Source organism: Notechis scutatus, chromosome Z (genome assembly GCF_049901735.1).
Source record: "Notechis scutatus isolate UNSWTSFEM ecotype Mainland chromosome Z, rNotScu1.2, whole genome shotgun sequence".
Classification (NCBI taxonomy): Eukaryota; Metazoa; Chordata; class Lepidosauria; order Squamata; family Elapidae; genus Notechis; species Notechis scutatus.
Genome location: NC_142025.1, coordinates 131,127,251 through 131,152,156, shown reverse-complemented (window position 1 = coordinate 131,152,156; position 24,906 = coordinate 131,127,251). Strand labels below are relative to the sequence as shown.

Genomic DNA, 24,906 nt, shown 5'->3' with positions numbered 1-24,906 from the left:
GTTCATGGAAGAATTCAAATCCAGAGCCCTGGCTAATGCCACCCACAAACCCAAACTATGCTTAAGATACATCAATGACACATTTGTGATTTGGCAACATGGAAAAGAAAACCTAAACAATTTCATAACACACCTAAACAGCACATGCCCCAAAATCAAGTTCACCATGGAAACGGAAACAAACAAACAACTACCATTCCTAGATGTACTAATCTACAAAAAACAGATGGCACACTAGGACACACCATATACCAGAAGAAAACACACACCAACTGCTACCGCAACGCCCAATCCCTCCACCACCCAGCACAGTTAAACTCCGTGGCCAAAACACTAATTGCTAGAACCAAACGCCTGGTAGACAAGACACACATAAAGACTGAACTAAAGTACTGACAGCCAACTGCTTCCATAAAAGCAAAATCACCGGCTTGATCCACAAAAACACACTGAGACATAATGGAGACCTAGAAGATGAACAGACCTATGGAACAGTTGTCCTGCCCTACATAAGAGGTACTACAGACAAAATCAGTAAGATACTTCACAGGCATCACATCAAGACTGCCTTCAAAACAGACAGAAAAATAGCAGCCATCCAGAGAAACCCCAAAGATAAAATTGACCTGGAAAACCAAGGCATATATGAAGTCCCTTGTGCATCATGCCCGGCCACATACATTGGACAGACTAATAGAAGAATAAGTACCCGCCTGGATGAACACAAAAATGCAGTAAAAAGCTGGGACACACTTCCTCACTAGTCCAACACATGAAAGCCACAGGTCATAGCATCAACTTCTATGGCACCAAAACCCTAGCCACTATAGAAAACCCCAGCCACAGAATTATCAGAGAAGCCATAGAGATTAAAAAAAATACTTGAATGCATGAATAGAAGAGATGATTCCATCAGACTGTCAATTATTTGGAAGCCTGCACTCACAAACAAAAAAATCTCCACACCACTACCCGGGCAAACACCTGGGCACAAACAGATCCCCCCTGATACCTCCAGCTCAAACACACCCCAACCAGGCACTCTGATGAAACCTAGCTTCCTAACAAATGATAGCCGTCCATTTACTCGGAGCCAAGCTGCACTAAAAGCCTCCAATACAGGAACACCATGTTGCCAGCCAATCAAGATACAAAAAGAGCCACAAAACAGACAAAAGATATTAGAAACACCAATCAAGCAGAACACAGCAAACTCCAAGACCAATAAACACAGACCAGAACTCCCAAACAATCAGGATGAAGAAAAAACCATTCTGGCACAGCAGTAGGCTAGCCCCAAATTTAAATCTGAAACCACTGTAAAAGTCTGACTCACAGATGAACACAATACAGAAGCCTGATGATGGCAGATGAGATTCTGCAAAAACGTTGCTACAACTTTAAAAGCACAACTATAATGACGTGGGAAAATACCCGAACAAATCTGAATACCATTCATGTAAGTACCTGCGAAAACTTAAGAAAACTATATATATGTATGTATGTATGTATGTATGTATGTATGTATGTATGTATGTATGTATATGTATATGTATATGTATATGTATATGTATATGTATATGTATATGTATATGTATATGTATATGTATATGTATATGTATATGTATATGTATATGTGTTGTGACTCCGGGATTTGAATCTGGTCCGTTGGCAGATGTGAGCTCGAGTGAAGAGGATCTAGCAGTGAGATTTGAGCCGGCATTTTTGAGTGATTTTGAGGATAGCCAGGATGAGGAAGTGGACTTAGCTATGAGAGACGAACCTAATTTATTGGAGCTGTCAGAGTCTTCTACCTCCCCGAGTCTCCTCTCTGATTACGCAGCAGCCAGTGGCAGATAATCAGGAAAACGTGCGAGAGGTTTCAGGCGAGGAGGAGGACTTTGAGGATCCTGGCTTGATGTGAGAAATAGACGGAGATTGAGACGTCAATCTCAATTGGGAAAGAGGCGTCAAGCCAATGATTAATTAATGAGACTAACACGCCCCTTAGGAGATAAAAGGAAATGGATTGGCTTGAGAAATTTGCCAGAAGCAAAGTGTCTTGTTAGAGCGAAAGTACTGTGAAGATTATCTGAGGCATTGTGATTTATAGGCACTTCAGGATTGCCAAACAGATTTCAGAACTATTGCTGAGGACTGGAAAAACTGCAGCGGTTATCTTTGTTGGGGTTTGTTTTTGGTTGCTTATAATTTTGGAACTTTAGTATTTTGATTGCTCACCTGTGGATATAGGTGAGACATAACATTTTTGCTTCTGGCCTGACAAACCATCTTCATACCAAGATGGACCAAACTCAATTACAGTGTTTGGTGGAGCAGCAACAGCAACAGATAGACCAACTGCTACAAAGTAACCAGGTCCTCCAAAACCAGGTAACACAGTTGGTAAACCTTGTTTCACATTTGCAAACTCTTGCTGCTCATCCAGCCCCTCCCGTTAGGAAAAGCCCGGTATCTATGAGGGATAAATTCTCGGGACAGACTGACATGTTCCCGGCATTTATGGGACAGTGCCAATTATTTATTAACTTGCGGCCTGAAGACTTTCCTAACGACCGGGTTAAGGTGGGGTTTATTATTAGCCTCTTATCTGGGCAGGCTGCCAAATGGGCTACTCCTTTGCTGACACAAGATAGCCCTTTGTTGAATGATTTTCAGGGTTTTCAGCAGCAGTTGCGGGTAATGTTTGAAAACCCAATTAAAACTCAAACTGTGGCTAGACGTTTGCGGGACATTTGTCAGGGGAAATGTCCTCTGCAAGAATATATTGCAGAGTTTCATCTGCTCTGCATGGACTCTACTTGGAATGAGTCAGCCCACATGGATGCTTTTCAGGAGGGCTTGGCAGATAACATCAAAGACGAGTTAGTGCATGCGGAGCGGGCTTTAACCTTGGATGCACTAGTGGTTCAGTGCTTGCGTATTGAAGCCCGTTTACAACAGCGCAGGAGCAGACGGCCAGTTGTGGAACCACCTTCTCATTCACGTTCGCAAACCGCGCCATTGGAAGTTTATAAAACTATGGCCAGCACTGAGGAGCCGATGGAGTTGGGTGCACTCCACCCTCGGTTGACGGCGCAAGAACGTGTGCGAAGGTTTCAGGAAGGCTTGTGCCTTTATTGTGGGGGTCCGGGACATTTTGCCAATTCCTGCAAACAAAGAGGGACACGAAGACCAGTTCCTGAATCTACTCCTGGCCCATCGAGAAACGGGGTAGGCCTGACCTTGGGGAAACCCTAGGTTGGGCAGGTCTCACACCACCACCCCAAGTTTCTGAGGTGAACCCTGGCCCTCCTCGGCATTTATTGTTGGACACCCAAGTTTTCTTACAGTCCCAGAAGGAGGGGATTCCAGCGGTGGCGTTGGTGGACTCAGGGGCTACTACTAGTTTTATGGACCGGGCCTTTGCAATGCACTTTGAGGTACCATTGGTTGCTATGGATCCACCCATCAAAGTGGAAACCGTGGATGGGCGTGAGCTTCAGTCTGGGCCCATTCGTTTCGCTACCCAGCCGTTGTGTATGGTTATTGGGGATCACAAGGAGGCGATAAGTTTCTATATCACCTCGAACCTTCATCTCCCTTTGGTTCTCGGCGTATCCTGGCTACGATTGCACGATCCTTTGGTGGCTTGGGTGCAGAATGCCATTTCGTTCCCAAGTCTTCAGTGCGTAGATCATCTGAGACATATCTACGCTGGCCAGGACATCGCCACCCCCGCTGTTTCCATACCACTGGAGCTATCGGACTTCTCCGACGTTTTCAGCGAGAAGGAGGCGGATCAGTTACCACCACATCGAGCCTATGATGGTCCTGTGGACCTCTTACCTGATGCCCCACTGCCTAAGGGTCGGTTATATTCCATGTCTGAGCCCGAATTGGCTGCTCTTCGAGAGTTTCTGGATAAGAACTTGGCCCGGGGATTTATCAGACCATCCTCGTCTCCTCTTTCTGCTCCCGTTCTTTTTGTAAAAAAGAAGACGAGGGAGTTACGTTTGTGCTGTGACTACCGCCGGTTGAACGCCATCACGGTAAGAAACAATTATCCCTTGCCGCTCATTCCAGAGTTGATGGAGCGGTTGCGGGAGGCCACTGTGTTCACCAAGCTCGATTTTTGAGGGGCCTACAACCTGGTGCAGATGCGCAAGGGGGACGAGTGGAAGACGGCGTTTGGCACCCGATACGGACATTTTGAATACACCGTAATGCCGTTTGGGTTGACCAACACTCCCGCGGTTTTCCAGCACTTAATGAACGACATTTTTCGGGAGATGCTGGATCGGTTCGTGGTGGTGTACCTGGATGACATTTTTATTTACTCTCGGTCCAGGGATAGCCACCTTCGTCAAGTCCGTCAGGTACTTCAACGTCTTCGGGAGCATAAACTCTATGCGAAACTGGAGAAGTGTCTCTTTTTCCAAGACTTCTATAGAGTTTTTGGGGCATATCATCTCTCCCGAGGGCATTACCATGGACCTGAAGAAAGTCGAAGCCTTGTGTAGTTGGGAACCCCCTCATCGAGTAAAGGGCATGCAACGTCTCCTGGGGTTCGCAAATTACTATAGGACCTTCATTCCAGACTTTGCCAAGCTGATGGATCCCATCACTCAGCTCCTTCGCAAGAAGGTCCCGTTCCTCAAAAGCAACAGGCTTTTGAGACTCTAAAGAAAGCCTTTGTGGCTGAACCGATATTGAGGCATCCTGATCCGAATCGTCCATTTGTGGTCGAGACAGATGCGTCTAATGTAGCTATTGGGGCGGTGTTGTTGCAAGCTTCAAGGGATGGCACACCTCTTTTCCCATGCACATATTATTCAAGAAAGTTCACAACTTCTGAGCGCAATTATACTATCTGGGAAAAAGAGTTGCTGGCTATCAAGGCTGCATTTGAGATCTGGCGACATCACCTAGAGGGGGCTCGGCACAAAGTAGAGGTTCGGACGGATCACCGTAACTTGGAACATTTGTCTACTGCCAAGAAGTTGAACCAACGTCAGATCCGGTGGTCATTGTTTTTTGCGAGGTTCAACTTTTCCGTCACCTATGTTCCTAGTGGACAGAATCGGAGAGCAGACGCATTGTCTAGAAAACCCGAATATATTGGTCCCGAGGATCCTCTTCCTCCATGAACGGTGTTGCCACCGGAATCTTTGGCCGTGATTCAGGATCCGGTGGATTAGAGGGCTCGAATACGGGAGGCACAGCAATTGGATGCATGGTCGCAACAAAGAAGGGGGGAAGTTAAACCTGATTCCCCATGGACTTTGGAGGAGGACTTGCTAAGACATCGGGGTTTATTGTATGTACCCACCAGGATGCTTAGAGCCCTCATCATGATGCAATGTCATGACAACCCCGCTGCTGGTCATTTTGGCTTTTACAAAACTCTGCACTTGTTCACCTGGACTTTTTGGTAGCCTCGAGTTCGACATGATGTGTTTTCCTACGTCGCTTCTTGTGTACAATGTCGACAAGCGAAAGCAGCATCAGGTGCACCTGCTGGACTCCTTCAACCACTGCCGACTCCGGGCAGACCATGGGAAACAATCTCCATGGACTTTCTAACACACTTGCCCTCCTCGTCGGGTTACACAATGGTGCTCGTGGTGGTTGATATGCTTACTAAGATGGCTCATTTTATCCCTTTTCGGAAACTACCATCAGCCCGCACTACGGCCCAGTTATTTTTACAGCATGTCTTCCGCCTACATGGTCTGCTGGACAGAGTGGTTTCGGATCGCGGTGTCCAGTTTACTGCTCAGTTCTGGAAACGTTTAATGAGGGCATTAAAAGTACAGGTGTGTTTGGCGTCAGCGCACCATCCAGAAACTGATGGCGGGACTGAGAAAGTTATTGGTGTGTCACTCAGTATTTGCGATGTTTTGTCAACCATCGACAGAACGATTGGGCGAAACATCTCCCTTTGGCAGAATTTGCCTTTAATAACTCTCAGCATACCTCCACTAGAGTAACGCCGTTTTATGCGAATGTGGGCTATCATCCACGATTCTTTCCGTTGACACTGTTGGACTCCCCAGTTCCAGAAACACAAGAGTTTCTCGAGGAATTGCAGTCGGTTCACCGATTAGTGGTGCAACAAGTAGAATGGGCGAAGGAAGACTACAAACGGTTTGCGGATCGTTCTCGTTGGGCGACGCCTCCGTTAGCTGTGGGTGACAAAGTGTGGTTATCCACAAGACACCTTTGGGTCGATCGCCCAATTAAGAAGTTGGACCACTGTTTCATCGGTCCATTCCCTATTGAGGTGGTCATCAATCCCGTGGCGTATCAACTTACCCTACCGCGCTCCATGCGCATTCATCCTGTCTTCCATCATTCCCTCCTGGTTCCTGACTCCCCAGAGTGTGCTCTTTGTTCTCCCTCTGGTGCGGTTTCTCCATCAACACCCTGATGTTAATGACACGTTGGTCAGCATTACTGATTCTCGCTGGCTAAAGGGACGCTTCCAGTACCTCGTCGGGAGGAGAGCGGATGGCTCGGAAGTTTTTTCGTGAATGGATGCTTCCACAGTTCATGCCCCAGACATTATTCGGAGGTTCCATGAATGCTTTTTTTTTTTTTTTTTGAAACAAATTTTATTAATTTTAAAGACAAACAAAGCATCATTAGACATTAAAGACATTAAACCTCTTTCCATTATAAATTTTTACAAGGCAGATAAAACATTATTTTATACAATATAATTCTAATATATCCCATTTCCACTTAAATATTTTTTAGCAAATTTCTCATTATTTCTCTTTGCTCTTATTCAATTACATTTCTTCTATATTTATCCATTTTATACTCATCATATTCATATTTCCCTCTGCCTTGTTTACAAATATTATTCTCGCTTTCTCCCAAGGTTTTATTAAATCTCAATCAAACATACACACACAAAACACAAAAACATAAAACTTCTTTTTAAAAAGTAGCTTGGCCCCGGATTACCTCTCTTTGTATGGACTTCAATTAAATTCATGTTCAACTTATATGCCATTACCTATCTTATTACCCTTCTATATCTTCATTATAACTTCTCCCCTCTTTCCACTCTTCTTAATTCTATTTTATTTATTTCATCTTAATTTAAATCATTATATTTGTATCTTTTGTCCATTCTTTTCCAATTATCCATTTATCTCATTCATATTAGAAAAAAAAATTCTCCTGAAATCACTAATCAAGTATGATGCCTTTCCATCGCTCCCCTAAATTAACATTTAAGGTAACACCTAGTTCCCTATCTAATTCTGCTTAGTACATTCTACTTACTAAAATAGTAAATCCGTAAAGTAATTAAATATATAATTAAACATTAAGTCTCATAGCATTCCAATTATCTATCTCAAAAACAAATACCATAATACACACATCCACATAATACACACATCCACACAATAGTCAATTTAACTCTATACTTAAACTAAGTATTTTAAACATTCCTTTTAATATTTTATTAAATCTTAAAATCTATCATTATTAAACCTTTAATGTTTAATCTTTTACTTAAATCTTATAAAATTCTAATTTTCTATTTCTAATACAAATACTACAATACTATCATGTACCTTGCAGAAACATTTTGGAACAAAGTTATGCATTACCCATTATCCCTAAAAAAGATTTCTTTTCCACATCTTGTTTCATACCTTTGTGGCTTTTCCCCCTTCTTCCTTCCTATCTTATCCCTTCTGGTCTTTTTACCCCTTAGCTTCCCTCTCTGTTGTATTTCTCTTTTCTTTTGCTTTCTAACATTGTATTGATTTTGCATCTTATTTTTCTCTTTCTTGGATGTTTTTTTAAGTCTTATGTCCTTTTTAATCAACTTTGTAAACTCGTTAAAGATGGCTTCTTCTTCTTCTTCTTCTTCTTCTTCTTCTTCTTCTTCTTCTTCTTCTTCTTCTTCTTCTTCTTCTTCTTCTTCTTCTTCTTCTTCTTCCTCCTCCTCCTCCTCCTCCTCCTCCTCCACCTCCTCCTCCTCCATTAATTGCTGTGTTTGTTGATAAGTGGCAAGCGCCATTTCTAAAAAGCGAAAAATTTCTCTCACCTTTTTTTATTTTACCATATTCCTCTCTCAGTTCATCAACAGATAAAGCCATTATAAACCTTTTCTTCTTCTTTTTTCTCTTCTTCTTCTTCTTAAAACAACCAAGATAATTCAAAGCTTGAAACAATTCCCCAAAATCCCAAAGTCATCAAACAATCCAAACAGAGCACAAAGTTCTTCACACTTTTTCTTCCTGGGGTAATATCAATTGGCAAGGGAAAAAAAACAAACCAATCTGTATTTTAAAGTCTTATTGCAATTAACTTCAAATCTCAAAATCTTCCAGGCATCTCCTCCAACAAAATCTTAATAAAAATTTTCCTTTTGTCCTCTCCCTTCCCACTTATAACAGAAAGCTTTAAATTTTTACCTTCTGTAAAATAGCAGGATTTTCAAAATCCATTTGTTAAATCCAGGTGGAAGGAGAGTAAACTTTCTCTTCAAGCACTTTCACTCGCCGCTTGTAAATCTCTTCTGGAAACAAAGTATCTTTCAAAAATCAGGATTTTCAGGATAATACTTGTATCTTATAGTCCCAGTTCAGCCAAAAAACTTTCGCTTCAAAACTTTCTCCTTCTTCCTCCAGCACAATCTTGTCCAGCTGTCAGCTTCTTTGTGGCGGCCATTGCTGACCGCCGCTCCACCGCCTTGAGAAAAGAGGGTTAAGCCGGGTGGGGAAGGGGTCTGCAAAAACCCCAACCCCTGTCCAGATCCCTCCTATCTTCGGCTGCCTCTACGGGGCAACCTTAGCCTCCAAACCCATCTGGATCGGAGGCACCAAGACAGCTAGCGCAACAGGGATCGCGCACGATCGCGAATCCCTTCCGCTGCTGAAGCCGACAAACTGGAAGTCCCTTGAATGCTTTCTGTCAAAACCTCATCCAGATCGTCAGACTCGGGGGAAGGGCCCTGCGGTGAGGGATAGTGTTGTGACTCCGGGATTTGAATCTGGTCCGTTGGCAGATGTGAGCTCGAGTGAAGAGGATCTAGCAGTGAGATTTGAGCCGGATTGTTGAGCTGTCAGAGTCTTCTACCTCCCCTGAGTCTCCCTCTCTGATTACGCAGCAGCCGGTGGCAGATAATCAGGAAAACGTGCGAGAGGTTTCAGGCGAGGAGGAGGACTTTGAGGGATCCTGGCTTGATGTTAGAAATAGAAGGAGATTGAGACGTCAATCTCAATTGGGAAAGAGGCGTCAAGCCAATGATTAATTAATGAGACTAACACGCCCCCTTAGGGGATAAAAGGAAACGGATTGGCTTGAGAAATTTGCCAGAAGCAAAGTGTCTTGTTAGAGCGAAAGTACTGTGAAGATTATCTGAGGCATTGTGATTTATAGGCACTTCAGGATTGCCAAACAGATTTCAGAACTATTGCTGAGGACTGGAAAAACCGCAGCCGTTATCTTTGTTGGGGTTTGTTTTTGGTTGCTTATAATTTTGGAACTTTAGTATTTTGATTGCTCACCTGTGGATATAGGTGAGACATAACATATATGTATATGTATATGTATTCTGAGGTTTTCGCAGGTATTTGTATGTGAATCTTTGGTTATTCGGGTTTTCTCCCGCGTAAAATGGGAAGTATCTAGGTGACGTTTCGATGAAGTCTCATTCATCATCTTCAGTCTTTTGTCTTCAACTTTGTACTTCTCGGAGTAATGTGCACTTGCTAGTGGGGGTGTGACTTGATTGGGTGGGGGCTTGGCCAAACCCCCAACCAATGAGAACACACCCCCACCCAATCAGAACACAGCCAAGCCACCACCCAATCAAGTCACACCCCCACTAGCAGTTAAAAGGAAGAAGTAGCTGCAAGCTCACATTACTCCGAGAAGCACAAAGCTAAAGACACAAGCCTGAAGACGATGAATGAGACTTCATCGAAACATCGCCTAGGCACTTCCAATTTTATGCAGAAGAAAACCCGAATAAGCAAAGATCCATATACATATATACATATATACATATATACATATATACATACACACACACACACACACACACACACACACACACACACACACACATATATATATATATATATATATATATATATATATATATATATATATATATATATATATATATATATAATTTGTTTTCTTAAGTTTTCTCGGGTACTTACATGTATGGCCTTCTGCTTTGTTCGGGTATTTTCCCTAGTTAGCAAAACAGTATTACCAGAGGAGAAGCTTCATAAATTAAATTTACAACTCTTAAACATTTTTGGCAATACTGTTGTAGTGAGCTTTGGTGCTTAGGTCATTCGATATAAGAACTCCAAGATCCTTGACAGAGTGAGGGTCATCAACAAGGTTATATCCGTCGAACTTGTATTTGGTATATATATATATATATATGGCCTTCAGCTTTGTTCGGGTATTTTCCCACGTCATTATAGTTGTGCTTTTAAAGTTGTAGCAATGTTTCAGCAGAATCTCATCTGCCATCATCAGGCTTCTGTTCTCGCGGGTATTTGTATGTGGATCTTTGGTTATTCGGGTTTTCTCCCGTGTAAGATTCAAAGTATCTAGGCAACGTTTCGATGAAGTCTTACCTCACTCTGTCAAGGATCTTGGAGTTCTTATATCGAATGACCTAAGCACCAAAGCTCACTACAACAGTATTGCCAAAAAGGTTTAAGAGTTGTAAATTTAATTTATGAAGCTTCTCCTCTGGTAATACTGTTTTGCTAACTAGGGCATTCAAAACCTTTGCTAGACCAATACTTGAGTTCAGCTCTGCTGTCTGGAATCCACACTGTATATCAGACATAAATACAATTGAGCAAGAAGTATTTTACCAGAAGAGTACTACATTCCTCTGTTCACAATAGAATACCCTACATCAACCAGACTTCAGATTCTACTCTTAGACAACCTTGAACTACACTGGCTAAGATTGGACTTAAGCATAGTACATAATCATAGCTTACAATGTCTTGACAGTTAATATTTCAGCTTTAACCACAACAACACAAGAGCACACAACAGATATAAACCACTCCAAAGTTATAGAAGAAAAAATATATAACTGCTTAATAATCACTTGGAAATTGCCCAGAGATACTGGAAGGTAGACAATACATAAATTTAATTTGGTAGAAGCAGTAATAGTAGTGGTAGTAGAGGTTGCAGTATAGTAGCAGCAGCAGCAGCAGTAGTAGTAGTAGTATTCCCTTGGCAGATAGTAAACCTTAACTTTGAAATATCTGTGACATAGATATACCAAAATATTTCTATGCCAAAGGAAAATTTAGTCTGTTTGTTTCAAATACATTATCTGCTAGTTCTTAGTATTCTTTTAAAACTGAGCTGACTGAAATATTTGATTGGGGAAGGAAATAATGGGACGACCAATAATGGAGTGATAAAATAATTAAATAACTTCTGAGTATAGCAAAACTCTATTCCCAGCCAAACAATTTTTACTGTTTCCACCACTTTGGTAATAATCCTTGCCAAAACTTCATTTCCTCCAGCTTTACCATTTCCTAAGTCAAGTCTCCTTTAACAACTGTGCCGGAGACCTGGTATCTTTTGACAAGAAGGGTCAATTGCTAGCTGGATTTGACATTATCAACTGGGTAACTTTCCCTAACAAATCCTTCATGAAAGTAAAAGTGGGACAAATGGATCCTGAAGCACTTTCAGACAGAAGGTTCTCCATAAATGAAAGAAAAATCACATGGCCAGCCCATTTTAACCAGGTAGGACCAAAATAAAGTTTCCAGTTTGAAAATCAAAATAAATAGCTCTTTTTTCAGCAATTAACATTTGCCAGTATTGTTATAATAAGTGTCTGGAACAGGACAAACTTGACATTTTTGATCCAGTGTGTGAAATTTTAGCAAAGCTAACTTGCAAAGGGAATAGAATAGAATAGAATTCTTTATTGGCCAAGTGTGATTGGACACACCAGAAATTTGCATTGGTGCATATGCTCTCACATAAAAGAAAAGATTACATTCATCAAGAATCCTAAGGTACGACACTTAATAATAGTCATAGGGTACACTAAGCAATCATATCATACTAGGAACCAGTCAGTAGAAACCATAAGGATATAAGCAACAAAGTTACAGTCATACAGTCATAAGTGGGAAAAGATTGCTGAAAGTAGGGATGGGAAGATTAATTGTAATAGTAATACAGACTTAGTGAATAGTTTGACAGTGTTGAGGGAATTATTTCTTTAGCAGAGTGTTGGTGTTTGGGATAAACTGTCCTTGTGTCTATTTGTTTTGATGTGCAGTGCTCTATAGCATCATGTTGAGGGTAGGAGTTGAAACAGCTTATATCCAGGATCTGGGGGTTCTGTAAATATTTTCACAGTATTTTCTGACTCGTGCAGTACATAGGTCCTCGATGGAAGGCAGGTTGGTAATAATTGTTCTTTCTACAGTCCTAATTATTTTCTGAAGTCTGTGTCTGTCTTGTTTGGTTGCAGAACCAAACCAGACAGTTATAGAGATGCAGATGACAGACTCAATAATTCCTCTGTAATACTGTATCAGCAGCTCCTTGGGCAGTTTGGGCTTTCTGAGTTGGCACAGAAAGAACATTCTTTGTTGTGCATTTTGATGATGTTTTTCATGTTGTGTCCATTTTAGGTCTTGAGATATGATAGTGTATAGTAATCCTAGTGTTAATACACATGTTTGTATTAAGATAGTTATTCAATGTTTCAATTTGCCATTCTAATGCCAATCACAAGAATAAATCAAAAAGCAGAGAAAAATAAAGTGGATAACAATGAAATAAATGCAGTAGTGTAAGGCATGTGACAAGGCAATCAGCACCTCTTGTCCTTTAGAAGGACATCCTTCTCACAAATGATTTATTTATTTTGTTAGGCATTTATTCTGTCTTTATTACTTTATAGAGAATTCAAGATGGAGAACTTATCTAATATTCCTTCCTCCTCTTGACTTCCCCACAACCACAATCTAAGAAGTGGTTTGGGCTGGGAGAGAGGGTCTTGGTCACTCAGCCATTTTTTCAAGCCGAAAATTGGACTAAAACTCAGAGTCTCTTGGTTTCTAGGCCAGCACCTGAACTACTACTTTGTTTAAGAAGGAGGAAGAAATGTCAAAATAACTTGCAAGAATTGCATGCAAAAGCAGGGTTGAAGGAAACAAACTTGTAAAGTTGCAAACACCACAGATAACATTTCAGAATAATCTCCCATAGAATGATGCAAAAGACAGGAGAGGTTATAGCAAATTGCAATCTGAGCTGGACCTGTTAGTAGGAAAAGAGACTAGAATGAGCAGCAATACTTTGCAAGATGCATCAAACCTGTAGTCAAGATGTTTGTTATTTATTTCCAAAAGGCGAGTATTCTTTTTATTTGAAAACTACTTGCTCCGAGAGGTGAGCAGATGGATGTGACAAGGAGTGGCGGGCGGGGGGTGGGGGCAAGGCAGAGCCAGACATGGCAAGGAGAGGATGGGCAAGATGAGGTGCCCTTTGACGTGAGTTACATTTAGTTGGCCATGTTCATTCAGCCATGCCTACCCAGCCAGTCATTTGGGCAGAGAATCAGTTGTTAAATTATTTGAATCCCACCACCAACATTGAACAGGCCTGAAGTCAAATACAAGTCAAATACAAGCAAAACACTGATCACATAGGTTATTTTCAGATATTAGTGATGAAAAAGGCCTACTCAGAGTGATGGTAAGTTTCATCAACAATACATGCTATTTTTGACCATTTGTTATATGTGTACATATCTGCACAAACACACAAAACTACTGAATATTTCTCAGAAGTTTATGATGCATGTACTGATTTCTGAAAATGGTTGGATTCAAGGGAATAAAATATGTTTTTTTTTTCTCTCACTCTCTTTAATTATAGACCATACCTCTTGCTCTGTGCAATGATCATTGCCCACCAGGCTCCAGAAAGAAAATGAAGGAAAGGGGGCCTTTTTGTTGCTATGATTGTAATATTTGTCCATCAAGAAAATTTTCAAATGAAAGAGGTAGGAAATATTGAATTGTTATATTTATGCGTGTGCATAACTAAAGTATGTATCCATAAAGACAGCCACAGAGATTTCACACAGAGATATCACACACTTAATCTCTCATTATTTGTGAGAGTCCCATTCTAGATGGGCTCTCCAATAGCAAGTTTTAACAAATATCTATTTAACAGAGATGTGAATAGTTGTTAATGTTGCTGAACTACATCTGCCAGCACTTCTGGCTTGGAGGATTGAAAGCAATGAATGATGAGAATTGTTGCACATTTCAGTTTCAAAATCCATAGTTGTCCACTGAAGTTTAACGACATAGGATGTTTTCAATTAGTAAATATTTCTCAATAAGCAAAAGTATGGGGGGAGAAGGCGGAGCCACGTTGCCGTACTACAGCTGTAATTTCGGGCCCGGTTACAGCTGATATCTTGCCCTGGTCGGTCCAATGGACCTAAACCGTCCCAGAGACGGTGATAGTAAGGGGCGCATTCTGTTGATCACAGGGACACCGCAAGTCCCTGGTGGATCCAGAAGAAGCCCCTTTACCATCGGTGGAGAGGCAGCTATTAAGCTGCTGAAGCAGGGACAGCTCCGGAAGGAAGAGAAGAAAGAAAGAGAAAGTGTATCGGCTGGTGAGATTTTTTTTATTTATTTGGGATAAGGACACCCTAGAAGAAGAAGAAACCTGTAAGATTTTTGACAGAACTTGATAAGATGGACTTAGTGGCGATTTTTTAGGAGATGTCAAAATGAGGCTTGGCTTTTTACTTTTTTTTTTTCCTAGCGAACTTCTATTGTGATTAGTAATTGTAACCAGACTGGTTTTTCTTTTATAATTACCTATTTTCTTTTTTCCTTTTGACTGTTTATATTTTTAATAGAGGCTCCCTTTAATATTTTTTTCTTTTTTTAAATATATACATATATATACACATATTTTCTTTTTCTATTGGGTTTTTTTTTGGGGGGAGAAGGGGAGTGGAGTAGAGAAACTTTGTAACTCTGTAACACTGCCAACTAGAGGCTTGAAAATACTTTACTTGAAGTTGAGAGAACTGTGAGAAACTCTTTCCCAAGGACACTGAGTTGATAAGATAGAGGAGGAACTCTGGAGAATGTTTTCACAGGTGCCTCTTTGGGATTTCTACAATCAACTGAATATTTGAAGCTTGGCTTTGAAACTTGTGGAGAAGCCATAATAAGAGCCTTGGACGTTTAAATAAAATGCAGTGTGCTCCTTGCTTTACTTGTTGTTAGCTTTTATCCCTCCTCCTCAACCCTATAGTATTTCGTAATATTTGTACACTTTTGCTTATTACTATTATTATTATTTTTCATTTATTTTTTTTGTAAAGGGAAAGCCTCAGAATATTTTTTCCTTTTTCCTTTTCTTTTTCCTTTTGGGGGGGGGACTTTTGCTTTTTTCACTTTTATATGTATATATTCTTTTTTTATGGCTATGTTTTATTTTCTTGAGATCTCGCAATTGGATTAAGGTGTGAAGAACCTGAAGAATTTTTCTTTTTTTCCTTTTATTATTATTATTATTTTTTAATATTATTGGGTTTTATTCTCCTTCTGACTATCGCAACTGAGGATTAAGGTCTAGAAGAACCTGAAGAAATCTTTCTTTTTTCCTTGAAACCTTTTTCTTTTTTTAAATTTTGGGCTTTTTATTTTTTACTGGTTTTTCTTTTTCACGTTTTTCCTTTTCCTAATTGGATTACAATTGCCACTCTGCCAACTGGATTAAAAGAGTGGGAAGATTCTGAGTTATTCAAATTAGTAAGAAAATTCTACCTTCTGGTACCTTAACTTCTGCTCCTGCCTCCCCATCAACTGGAGGACGACTTTCAACAATGGTGAAGCAAGAAAAAGGACAAATGGATCTAATGACGGTTATACAAGGAATTCAAGAACTTAAAATGAGTATTGAACAAAGGACGGGGAGTATTGAACAAAAAATTGAAAACATCCAACAAATGATGGTGAAATATGATGAGAGACTGCAAAAAATGGAAGAGAAAGACAATCAAAGAGATGAGAAACTGCAAAAAATGGAAGAGAAAGACAATCAGAGAGATGAGAAAATTGGAAATATTGATGACAGAGTGACAACACTTGAACAAAACAAGAATGAGATGTTGAAGTGGGAGATGGACAGATCAGAATATTACCTCAGATTTCAAAATATAGAGGAAGAAAAAGGACAAGATCTTGCTGCAGTAATGATAGAAATCTTGGCTGAAGCTCTGGAAATAACAGAGGAAAAGATGATGGATGGAATAGATGAGATATACCGAGTTTTTACAAGATATGCATCGAGGAATAAGCTACCAAGAGAAGTTCATGTCAGATTTACCAAAAAATCTATTAAAACACAGATATTACAAGCGGCAAGAGAGAAGGCATTGAAATATGGAGATAAAGAGATTGTGGTTTTAAAACAAGTACCCAGAAAAGTTAGAGAGATGAGAAGAGAATATCGATTCCTGACTAAAATATTATTGGAAAAGGAGGTGAATTACAGATGGTTGATTCCAGGAGGATTAATGGTTACATGGAAAGAACAGAGATACAGAATTGGCTCAATTGACGAAGCAGAATCGTTTTATAACGAATTCTTTAAAAGAAGAGAAATAGAGATAGAAAAAGAGACTACTCTAACTGAATTCCAATAGGACCAAATAGAGACGGGAAAAGAAGAAGGTGCAGTAGGTGGACAAGTAGAGACTAAAGAACAACGTGAAGTAAGATCAACGAGAGCTGTTAGACCTAAATATAAATCATAATCATGGAGGAAAAAAAATTGATTTCTTTGAATATAAATGGACTGAATTCAGCTACTAAAAGAAGGAAAACCTTTCATAAAATAGAGAAATTAAAATTTGACATAATTTGCTTACAAGAAGTACACATTAAAAAACAACATCAACAATTATTGGTGCGACCAAAAATAGGGAGAATTTTTACTTCTCTGACCCATTGTAAGAAAAGAGGAGTGGTTTTGTATATTAAAGAAACCATTCCAGCAAAACTGATTTATACTGATGAAGACGGAAGAGTATTAATGGTTGAAATAGTGGATAACAATACAAAAATACTCCTGGTTGCAATCTATGCTCCGAATGATAAACAAAAAAGATTTTATAAAAAATTACATATGAAAATAGTTGAATTGGACTACGCTAATATATTTATAATGGGAGATTTTAATGGAATTATAGACAATGAATTGGACTATACAACAAAAATAACACGACAAAATAGGAAGAACCTCCTTAAATCCTTTTTTGAAATGATAGAGGAACTAAATTTAAAAGATATATGGAGGGAAAGAAATATTAAAACTCAACAATATACTTTCTATTCGAATAGACATTCATCATGGTCCAGAATAGATATGATTTGGACGTCAACAGAATTATTATCTAATATTCAAGAAATAAATATTGAAACAAGTACATGGGCAGACCATAACCCAATGACAATTAAATGGAAAGGACAAAAAAGAAGATCTAGATGGACATTAAATAATACTATTTTAAAGGAAAAGATTTTACACAATGGATGGAAAAGAACTGGCCTTCTTCTTTAATGAAAACAGAAAAGAAGATACTTCAATACAGAATGTTTGGGACACAATGAAGGCATATGCAAGAGGATTGATAATGGATTATACAAAGAAAAAGAATATTAGGAAGAGGCAAATGATTAAAACTTTAGAAGATGATTATAAAAATTGGAAAAAGAATTACAGAGAACGCCACACAGAAAAAAGATATTAAATTTAAAATGGACATAATCAAACATAAAATGGATCAAACAGAGAAAGAAGAATTGGTGCAAAAAATCAGAAGAGCTAAACAGAACTACTTTGAAGATGCAAACAGGCCAGGTAGATGGTTAACATACAAACTGAGAAAAGAGAAAGAATCAAGGAGAATACTACAGTTAATGGACGAACAAGGTCAAGTTTGTCATGGTAATGAGAAAAAGAGAATTATTCGAGACTATTATGCACAATTATATAAGCAGGAGGATTTTGATGAGGGGAAAATTAAACAGTATTTACAAAATGCTAACCTACGTAAGATACCTGATGAAACTGGGAAAATGTTAGAAAATCCTATAACAAGGATGGAATTAACTGAAGCACTCAATAGGCAGAATAACGGGAAAGCACCAGGACCAGATGGTTTCCCGGCAGAATTTTATAAAACATTACAAGAATCGTTGAGTATTTCATTGTTAGAAATTATGAATGAAGCTATGATAAATAAGAAAATACCTAAAACATGGTCAGAAGCTTATATTACGCTTATCCCAAAAGAAGGGGCTGACCCATCACAAATTAAGAAATATAGACATATTTCTTTACTGAATGCAGATTATAAAATATTTGCTTCAATTTCAGCAGAAAGGCTTAAAAAATACCTAAATAATTTTATCCATCCTGATCAGAATGGATTTCTACCAAAGAGACAAATTAAAGACAACATGAGAGTAATTTTGGACACTTTGGAATATTATGAGGCACACCCTGAAAAACAAATGGCTTTGATATTCTTAGATGCCCAAAAGGCATTTGATAAGGTGAATTGGAGATTTATGTTATTATTATTGGAACAGATGGGCTTTGCCAGAAAATTTATTCAAGCAATAGAAGCCATATATTACAAGCAAACAGCAAAAGTGATGATAGACGGAGAATTTACAGACCCTATCAATATCAAAAAGGCACAAGACAAGGATGTCCATTATCCCCTTTGTTATTTGTATTGACTTTGGAAGTGTTAAATAGAAATATTAGAGAGGATACAAATATAAAAGGAATGAAAGTTAAAAAGGAGGAATTTAAATTGCAAGCCTTTGCGGACGATTTGGTCTTTATTCTGGAAGACCCTCTAGAGACAGCTTTAAAATTACTGGAAAAGATAGAGACGTATGGTGAGATGGCTGGCTTGAAAATAAATAAAGACAAAACAAAGATTTTGACAAAAAATATGTTATTAAGGCAAAGAGAAGAGTTGGCAGACCTATTGAAAATTCAAGTTACGAATAAAGTTAAATACTTGGGGATATTTTTTGACGTCCAAGATGTACTACACTGAAAGAGAATAACTATATTAAACTTAAACAGCAAATAGCATCTGACTTGAAAAAATGGGAAAACCTACAATTATCTTTGATAGGTAGAATTTCAACAATTAAAATGAATATTTTACCTAGAATTTTATATTTGTTTCAAACAATACCAATTAGGCTTGGTAAAGATTACTTTGATGAATTAAATAAAATTGTGTTGAAGTATATATGGCAAGGTAAGAAAGCGAGAATAAAACTAAAACTTCTACAGGATGCTAGAACTAGAGGAGGATTTGGCCTTCCTAATTGGGAGTTGTATTATCAAGCTGCAAACTTAATGTGGGTTAAAGAATGGATAACGTTAAGAAAGTCTAGATTACTGGCATTGGAAGGACATGACTTATTATTGGGTTGGCATGCTTTTTTATGGTATAAGGGAACTAAATCGCAGGGTTATTTCAGAAGGCACTATATACGGGGAATCGTTATGGTTGAATTGGGAGAAAATTAAGAAACAATGTTATTTGAAAATACCAGTTTGGTTATCAACTATCGAAGCTTTTTCCTATCCCATAATTTATAAGAAGGAACAAACAGTTAGATATGGGGAAATACTGGATGAAAAGGATGAACTTAAAACGATGCAAAAGTTAGAAGAACAAGATATAAAGATGAATTGGTTTTCATATGCGCAAATACACTCAAGGTATCTTAAAGATTCAAAAACAGAAGGATTTTATGATAAATTGACTGATTTAGATAGGATTTTGACAGGCTCTGATGAAAAAGTGATTAAAAAACTATATAGTTATTTGTTGGAAATTAAATTAGAGGAAGAACAAGTCAAAGAAACAATGATTGTTTGGGGAAAGAACTTTGGATATGGGATTGATTTAGAGAAATGGCAAAAATTGTGGTGTCAAAATTATAAAATGACAATGTCAGTAGCATATAAAGAAAATTTGTATAAGATGTTTTACAGGTGGCATTTTCCCCGACAAGAATAGCAAGAATGTTCAAGAACAAATCTGAAAAGTGCTGGAAATGTCATCAGATCCCTGGCTCATATTACCATATGTGGTGGACTTGTGAGGAGGCCAGGAAATACTGGACTAGAATTCGCATATGGTTGGAAGAAATGACAAAAGAACATATAGATTTGAAACCAGAGATTTTTCTATTGGGAATCTTACCTGATACATTTAATAAAAACTTAAAGTATTTGATTGTAAATGTGTTAACAGCGGCTAGGATTGTATTTGCTAAAAATTGGAAGAGTGAGAAAATACCATTAGAGGAAGAAATTATTAAGAAAATACTGGAATGTGCTGAAATGAGTAGATTGACATTTGAAATTAGAGAACAAGAAGATAAACAATTTTATGAAGTTTGGGATCTTTTTTATCAATGGTTAGATAATACAATATAATAATAGAATATTTAGAAACCTAGGAAATAATGAATATACATTTTTTTTGGTTTTGATAACATTTTTAGAATATTTTATTAAGATAGATTTGGTATGATTTTATGATTTGTTATAAAATAAATTAACTAAATTATAGTTATGTCGCTTAAGTATGAATTAGTAAAATTATAGTCAAATGATTGTTTAATAATGATATTAGGATATATAATTGTTGATTGATAATATGAGTTATTATGTAACATAATTATTATGATGACTATGAAATGGATGCACAAAAAGGAGTGGTAAACCAACCGATACACTGTCTGTAAATTTATGAAGAATGATGATGTTCTTATGTTATGTTCTATGTTTTATGTGTTTTTATTTGTTGTTAAAATCAATAAAACTTTTACCAAAAAAAAAAAAAAAAGCAAAAGTATGCAAAATTTGAAATACTGCTATGAATTCTGAAATACTACACATATTTTCACAGATATGGATGACTGCTTAGACTGTCCAGAAGAACAGTATCCAAACAAGGAAAAAAACTTGTGCATTCCAAAGGATCTAAATTTCTTGTCTTACAATGAAACTTTGGGCATCACTTTGGCTGTTCTGGCTCTATCATTTTCTGTGACCACAGCGGTGGTACTTGGAATTTTCATAAAATATCGGAATACTCCCATTGTCAAAGCTAACAACCGGAATCTCACTTATCTTCTCCTTGTCTCCCTCTTCCTCTGCTTCCTCTGTTCCTTGCTATTCATTGGTCAGCCCCAATTGCTGACCTGTCTTTTTCGTCAAATTGCTTTTGGGATCATCTTCTCAGTTGCTGTCTCTTCAGTTTTGGCCAAAACCCTCACAGTGGTTCTAGCTTTTATGGCTACTAAGCCAGGATCAAAAATGAGAAAATGGCTGGGGAAAAGATTTTCAAATTCTCTGATTCTCTGTTGTTCCTGCATTCAAACAAGTATTTGCATATTGTGGCTGTGCACTGGACCTCCGTTCCCAAATTTGGACATGCATTCTCTTCCGGAAGAGATTGTAGTTGAATGTAATGAAGGATCTGGCAACATGTTCTATTATATTTTAGGATATATGGGATTTCTTGCTCTCATCAGCTATATTGTGGCTTTCTTTGCTCGAAAACTGCCAGACTCTTTTAATGAAGCCAAATTTATTGCTTTTAGCATGCTGGTGTTTTGTAGTGTATGGGTGACTTTTGTGCCAACTTATCTGAGCACGAAAGGAAAATACATGGTAGCTGTGGAGAACTTCTCCATCTTGGCTTCCAGTATAGGAATATTGGGATCTATCTTTTTCCCTAAATGCTACATAATCATACTGAGACCAGAACTCAACACAAAGGAGCACCTAAAAATGAAAAATTAACAATTACTGCTATCCATTGATTTGAAGAAGTTAGCACTGGCTTTAAGAAGAAAGCTTGGGAGATAGAATGTTGCTCAGTTGTGAGGAGAAAGAAAATGTAGGAAAAGAATATAGCTCCAAGTTGATCTCACTGTCCTTAAAATGGAGAAAGGGGATCCTTTGGAGTAGCTATCAGATGTCTGTAAATATAACATATAACAATAAAGTAATATTCCTGTAATCCCTGCAGCATCAGTTTTGTGGCCTGGCCTACTTGAAAATATTGATGTGTTATTTGGAAGTAAACATATTTTATTATAATATTTCTTTTTCAGCCCTTAAAGTAATGCATCTTGTCAGCTAAACAAAGGCAAGATTTATCTCACTGTATAAACTGTATATTTAGGTTCACTTTTATCCTCCATTTCATATTTATTTCATATTACATATCCTCTCATTAAAATATTTCAATTATGACTGCTCTATGACAAGTACAGTGAAAGGTAGATTGATAACCATTGTTAAAGATAAAACCCACAATAGATGAAAATAGATGACTTCAAGTAAAAATATGTTGATGACCATTACAACATATTTTTACTTGAAGTCAAAAGAGTCATCAAACTATATGTTCCAACAACAACTCCCAAAACAAAACAAAAAAGCAGATTACCCATATCAATAAGGAAACTTCAATCCAAAAAGAGATCACTCTGGCAGAAAAACAAATCTGGTCACGTTGCCAATTTCAAAAACCAATACAAAAATTTATGCCACCAGATAAAGACCGAATGCACCAATTATCACATTAAACAAGAGGAAAACCTTCTAAGCACCAATTCCACCCGTGCTTTTTACAATTTTGTAAACAACAAACTAAAAGACTCAAGGTCCATCCCTCCCTTGATAGGACCTGATGGTAAAGACTGCAACCACGACACCATTAAATCCAACATCTTTAACACATTCTTCGCTCAGTATTTGTAAACAGCAATGGATCATGCCCAGTATTTCCTAGCCGTACTCACAGATAACAACAATGATCTAATACATATCGATTTCACAGAAGACAATGTTGAAAAATCACTACGCAATCTAAAACCATCTCTATCTATTGGACCGGATGGAATATGTGCCTACTTCTTAAGAAAGCTATCCACTGCCATAGCCAAACCTCTAAGCATAATCTTTGAAAAATCTTTCAGAACCAGCGCCTAACCTATGGTCACAAGCCACAGTCATCCCCATCTTCAAAAAGGGAGACCCAAGCCTAGTTGAAAATTACAGGCCAATCTCCTTATGCTGCGTCACCTCTAAAGTCATGGAATCAATTATTAACCAATCCATTATCCTCCACTTAGAGACAAACAACCTACTCTCCAATAAACAATTTGGTTTCAGAAAAACTATCCTGTAATCTGCAACTCTTACACTGCAAAAACATATGGACGACACAACTCGACCAGGGCAAAGCAATAGACGCAATCTACATAGACTTCTGTAAAGCCTTTGATTCAGTGGTACACGACAAACTACTCCTAAAAATAAAAATCCTATGGTATCTCTGGACAACTGAATAACTGGATAGAAGCATTCCTGGCAAACAGACAACAAATGGTCAAAATCGGAGCGTCCTATCAAATCCAGTACCTGTCAATAGTGGTGTCCCCCAGGGCAGTGTTCTAGGACCAACTCTCTTCATACTCTACATAAATGACCTCTGCGATCATATTAAGAGCAATTGCGTTGTTTTCACTGATGATGTAAAGCTGTTCAATACCACAGACAATACTGCTACCCTTCAAAAAGATCTCGACTATGTATCTGAATGGTCAAACAAATGGCAACTTCAAATCTCAACAAATAAATGCTCTGTCTTACATATTGGCAAAAAAATCAGAAAATAAAATACAAGCTGAATAGTCAAGAACTTGTTGATGACCCAAGCTCTGTAAAGGACCTTGGAATACTCATCTCTAATGATCTAAGTGCTAGAGCCCACTGCAACTACATAGCCAAAAAGGCATTAAGAGTTGTTAACCTAATCCTACGTAGCTTTTTCTCTGGTAATATCACACTACTAACCAGAGCATACAAAACATTTGCTAGACCAATACTCGAATACAGTTCATCAGTCTGGAACCCTCATTATGTATCTGATATTAGCACAATTGAGAAAGTCCAGAAATATTTCACAAGGAGAGTTCTCCACTCTTCTACTCGTTGTAGAATATCTTCTGCCACCAGACTTGAAATTCTAGAACTAGAAAACCTTGAATTACGCCGTCTTCAGTCTGACTTAAGCATGGTATATAAAATCATACATTCCAATGTCCTACCTGTCAATGAATACTTCAGCTTCAACCATAACAACACAAGAGCACACAATAGATACAAACTCAAAGTAAACCACACCAAACTTGATTGCAGGAAATACGACTTCAGCAACAGAGTGGTCAACGTCTGGAATACTCTACCCGACTCTGTAGTCTCTTCCCAAACCCCAAAAACTTTAACCTTAGACTGTCTACTATTGACCTCACCCCTTCCTAAGAGGTCTGTAGGGGCGTGCATAAGCGCACCAACGTGCCTACCGTCCCTGTCCTATTGTTTCTCTTATTCTTTTATTTTTCTTATTTTTCTTATATGTACCCATTTCATGTATTCACAACTATGTATACGCTTATACTTATTATCTTGTAAACAATTGGCAAATCAAATAAATAAATAAATGAATGAATAAATAAATAAAATAAAATAAAATAAAATAAAATGTACAATGGGCAAAGAACATGCCTTCTCAGAGTCTGTGGAGGTGAGAAAAAAATGATTGGCTGGTTAGAGCCTAGAGGATGGTGATTTCTGAGAGTTGAAGGCCACACATCATAAAATTGCTGAGGTTGAGAAACACTGAGCTCAAAATTTTCAGTGTCAACTCCTTTATTTGAAGCCACAGTAAGCTAACCCATCTTC

General features: G+C 38.2%; 1 protein-coding gene across 1 annotated transcript in view; it reads left to right on the top strand.

Moving 5' to 3' along the window:
- Nucleotides 1-21,954, top strand: part of LOC113428396 (vomeronasal type-2 receptor 26-like) — a 30,471-nt gene extending 8,517 nt beyond the window's left edge. The window contains exons 4-8 of the mRNA XM_087947439.1: nt 4,508-4,517; nt 4,648-4,670; nt 11,556-11,783; nt 13,939-14,065; nt 21,056-21,954. Coding sequence (XP_087803565.1) covers nt 4,508-4,517; nt 4,648-4,670; nt 11,556-11,783; nt 13,939-14,065; nt 21,056-21,954 — 1,287 coding nt within the window. The remainder of the gene's footprint in view (nt 1-4,507; nt 4,518-4,647; nt 4,671-11,555; nt 11,784-13,938; nt 14,066-21,055) is intronic.
- Nucleotides 21,955-24,906: the final 2,952 nt, after the last annotated feature.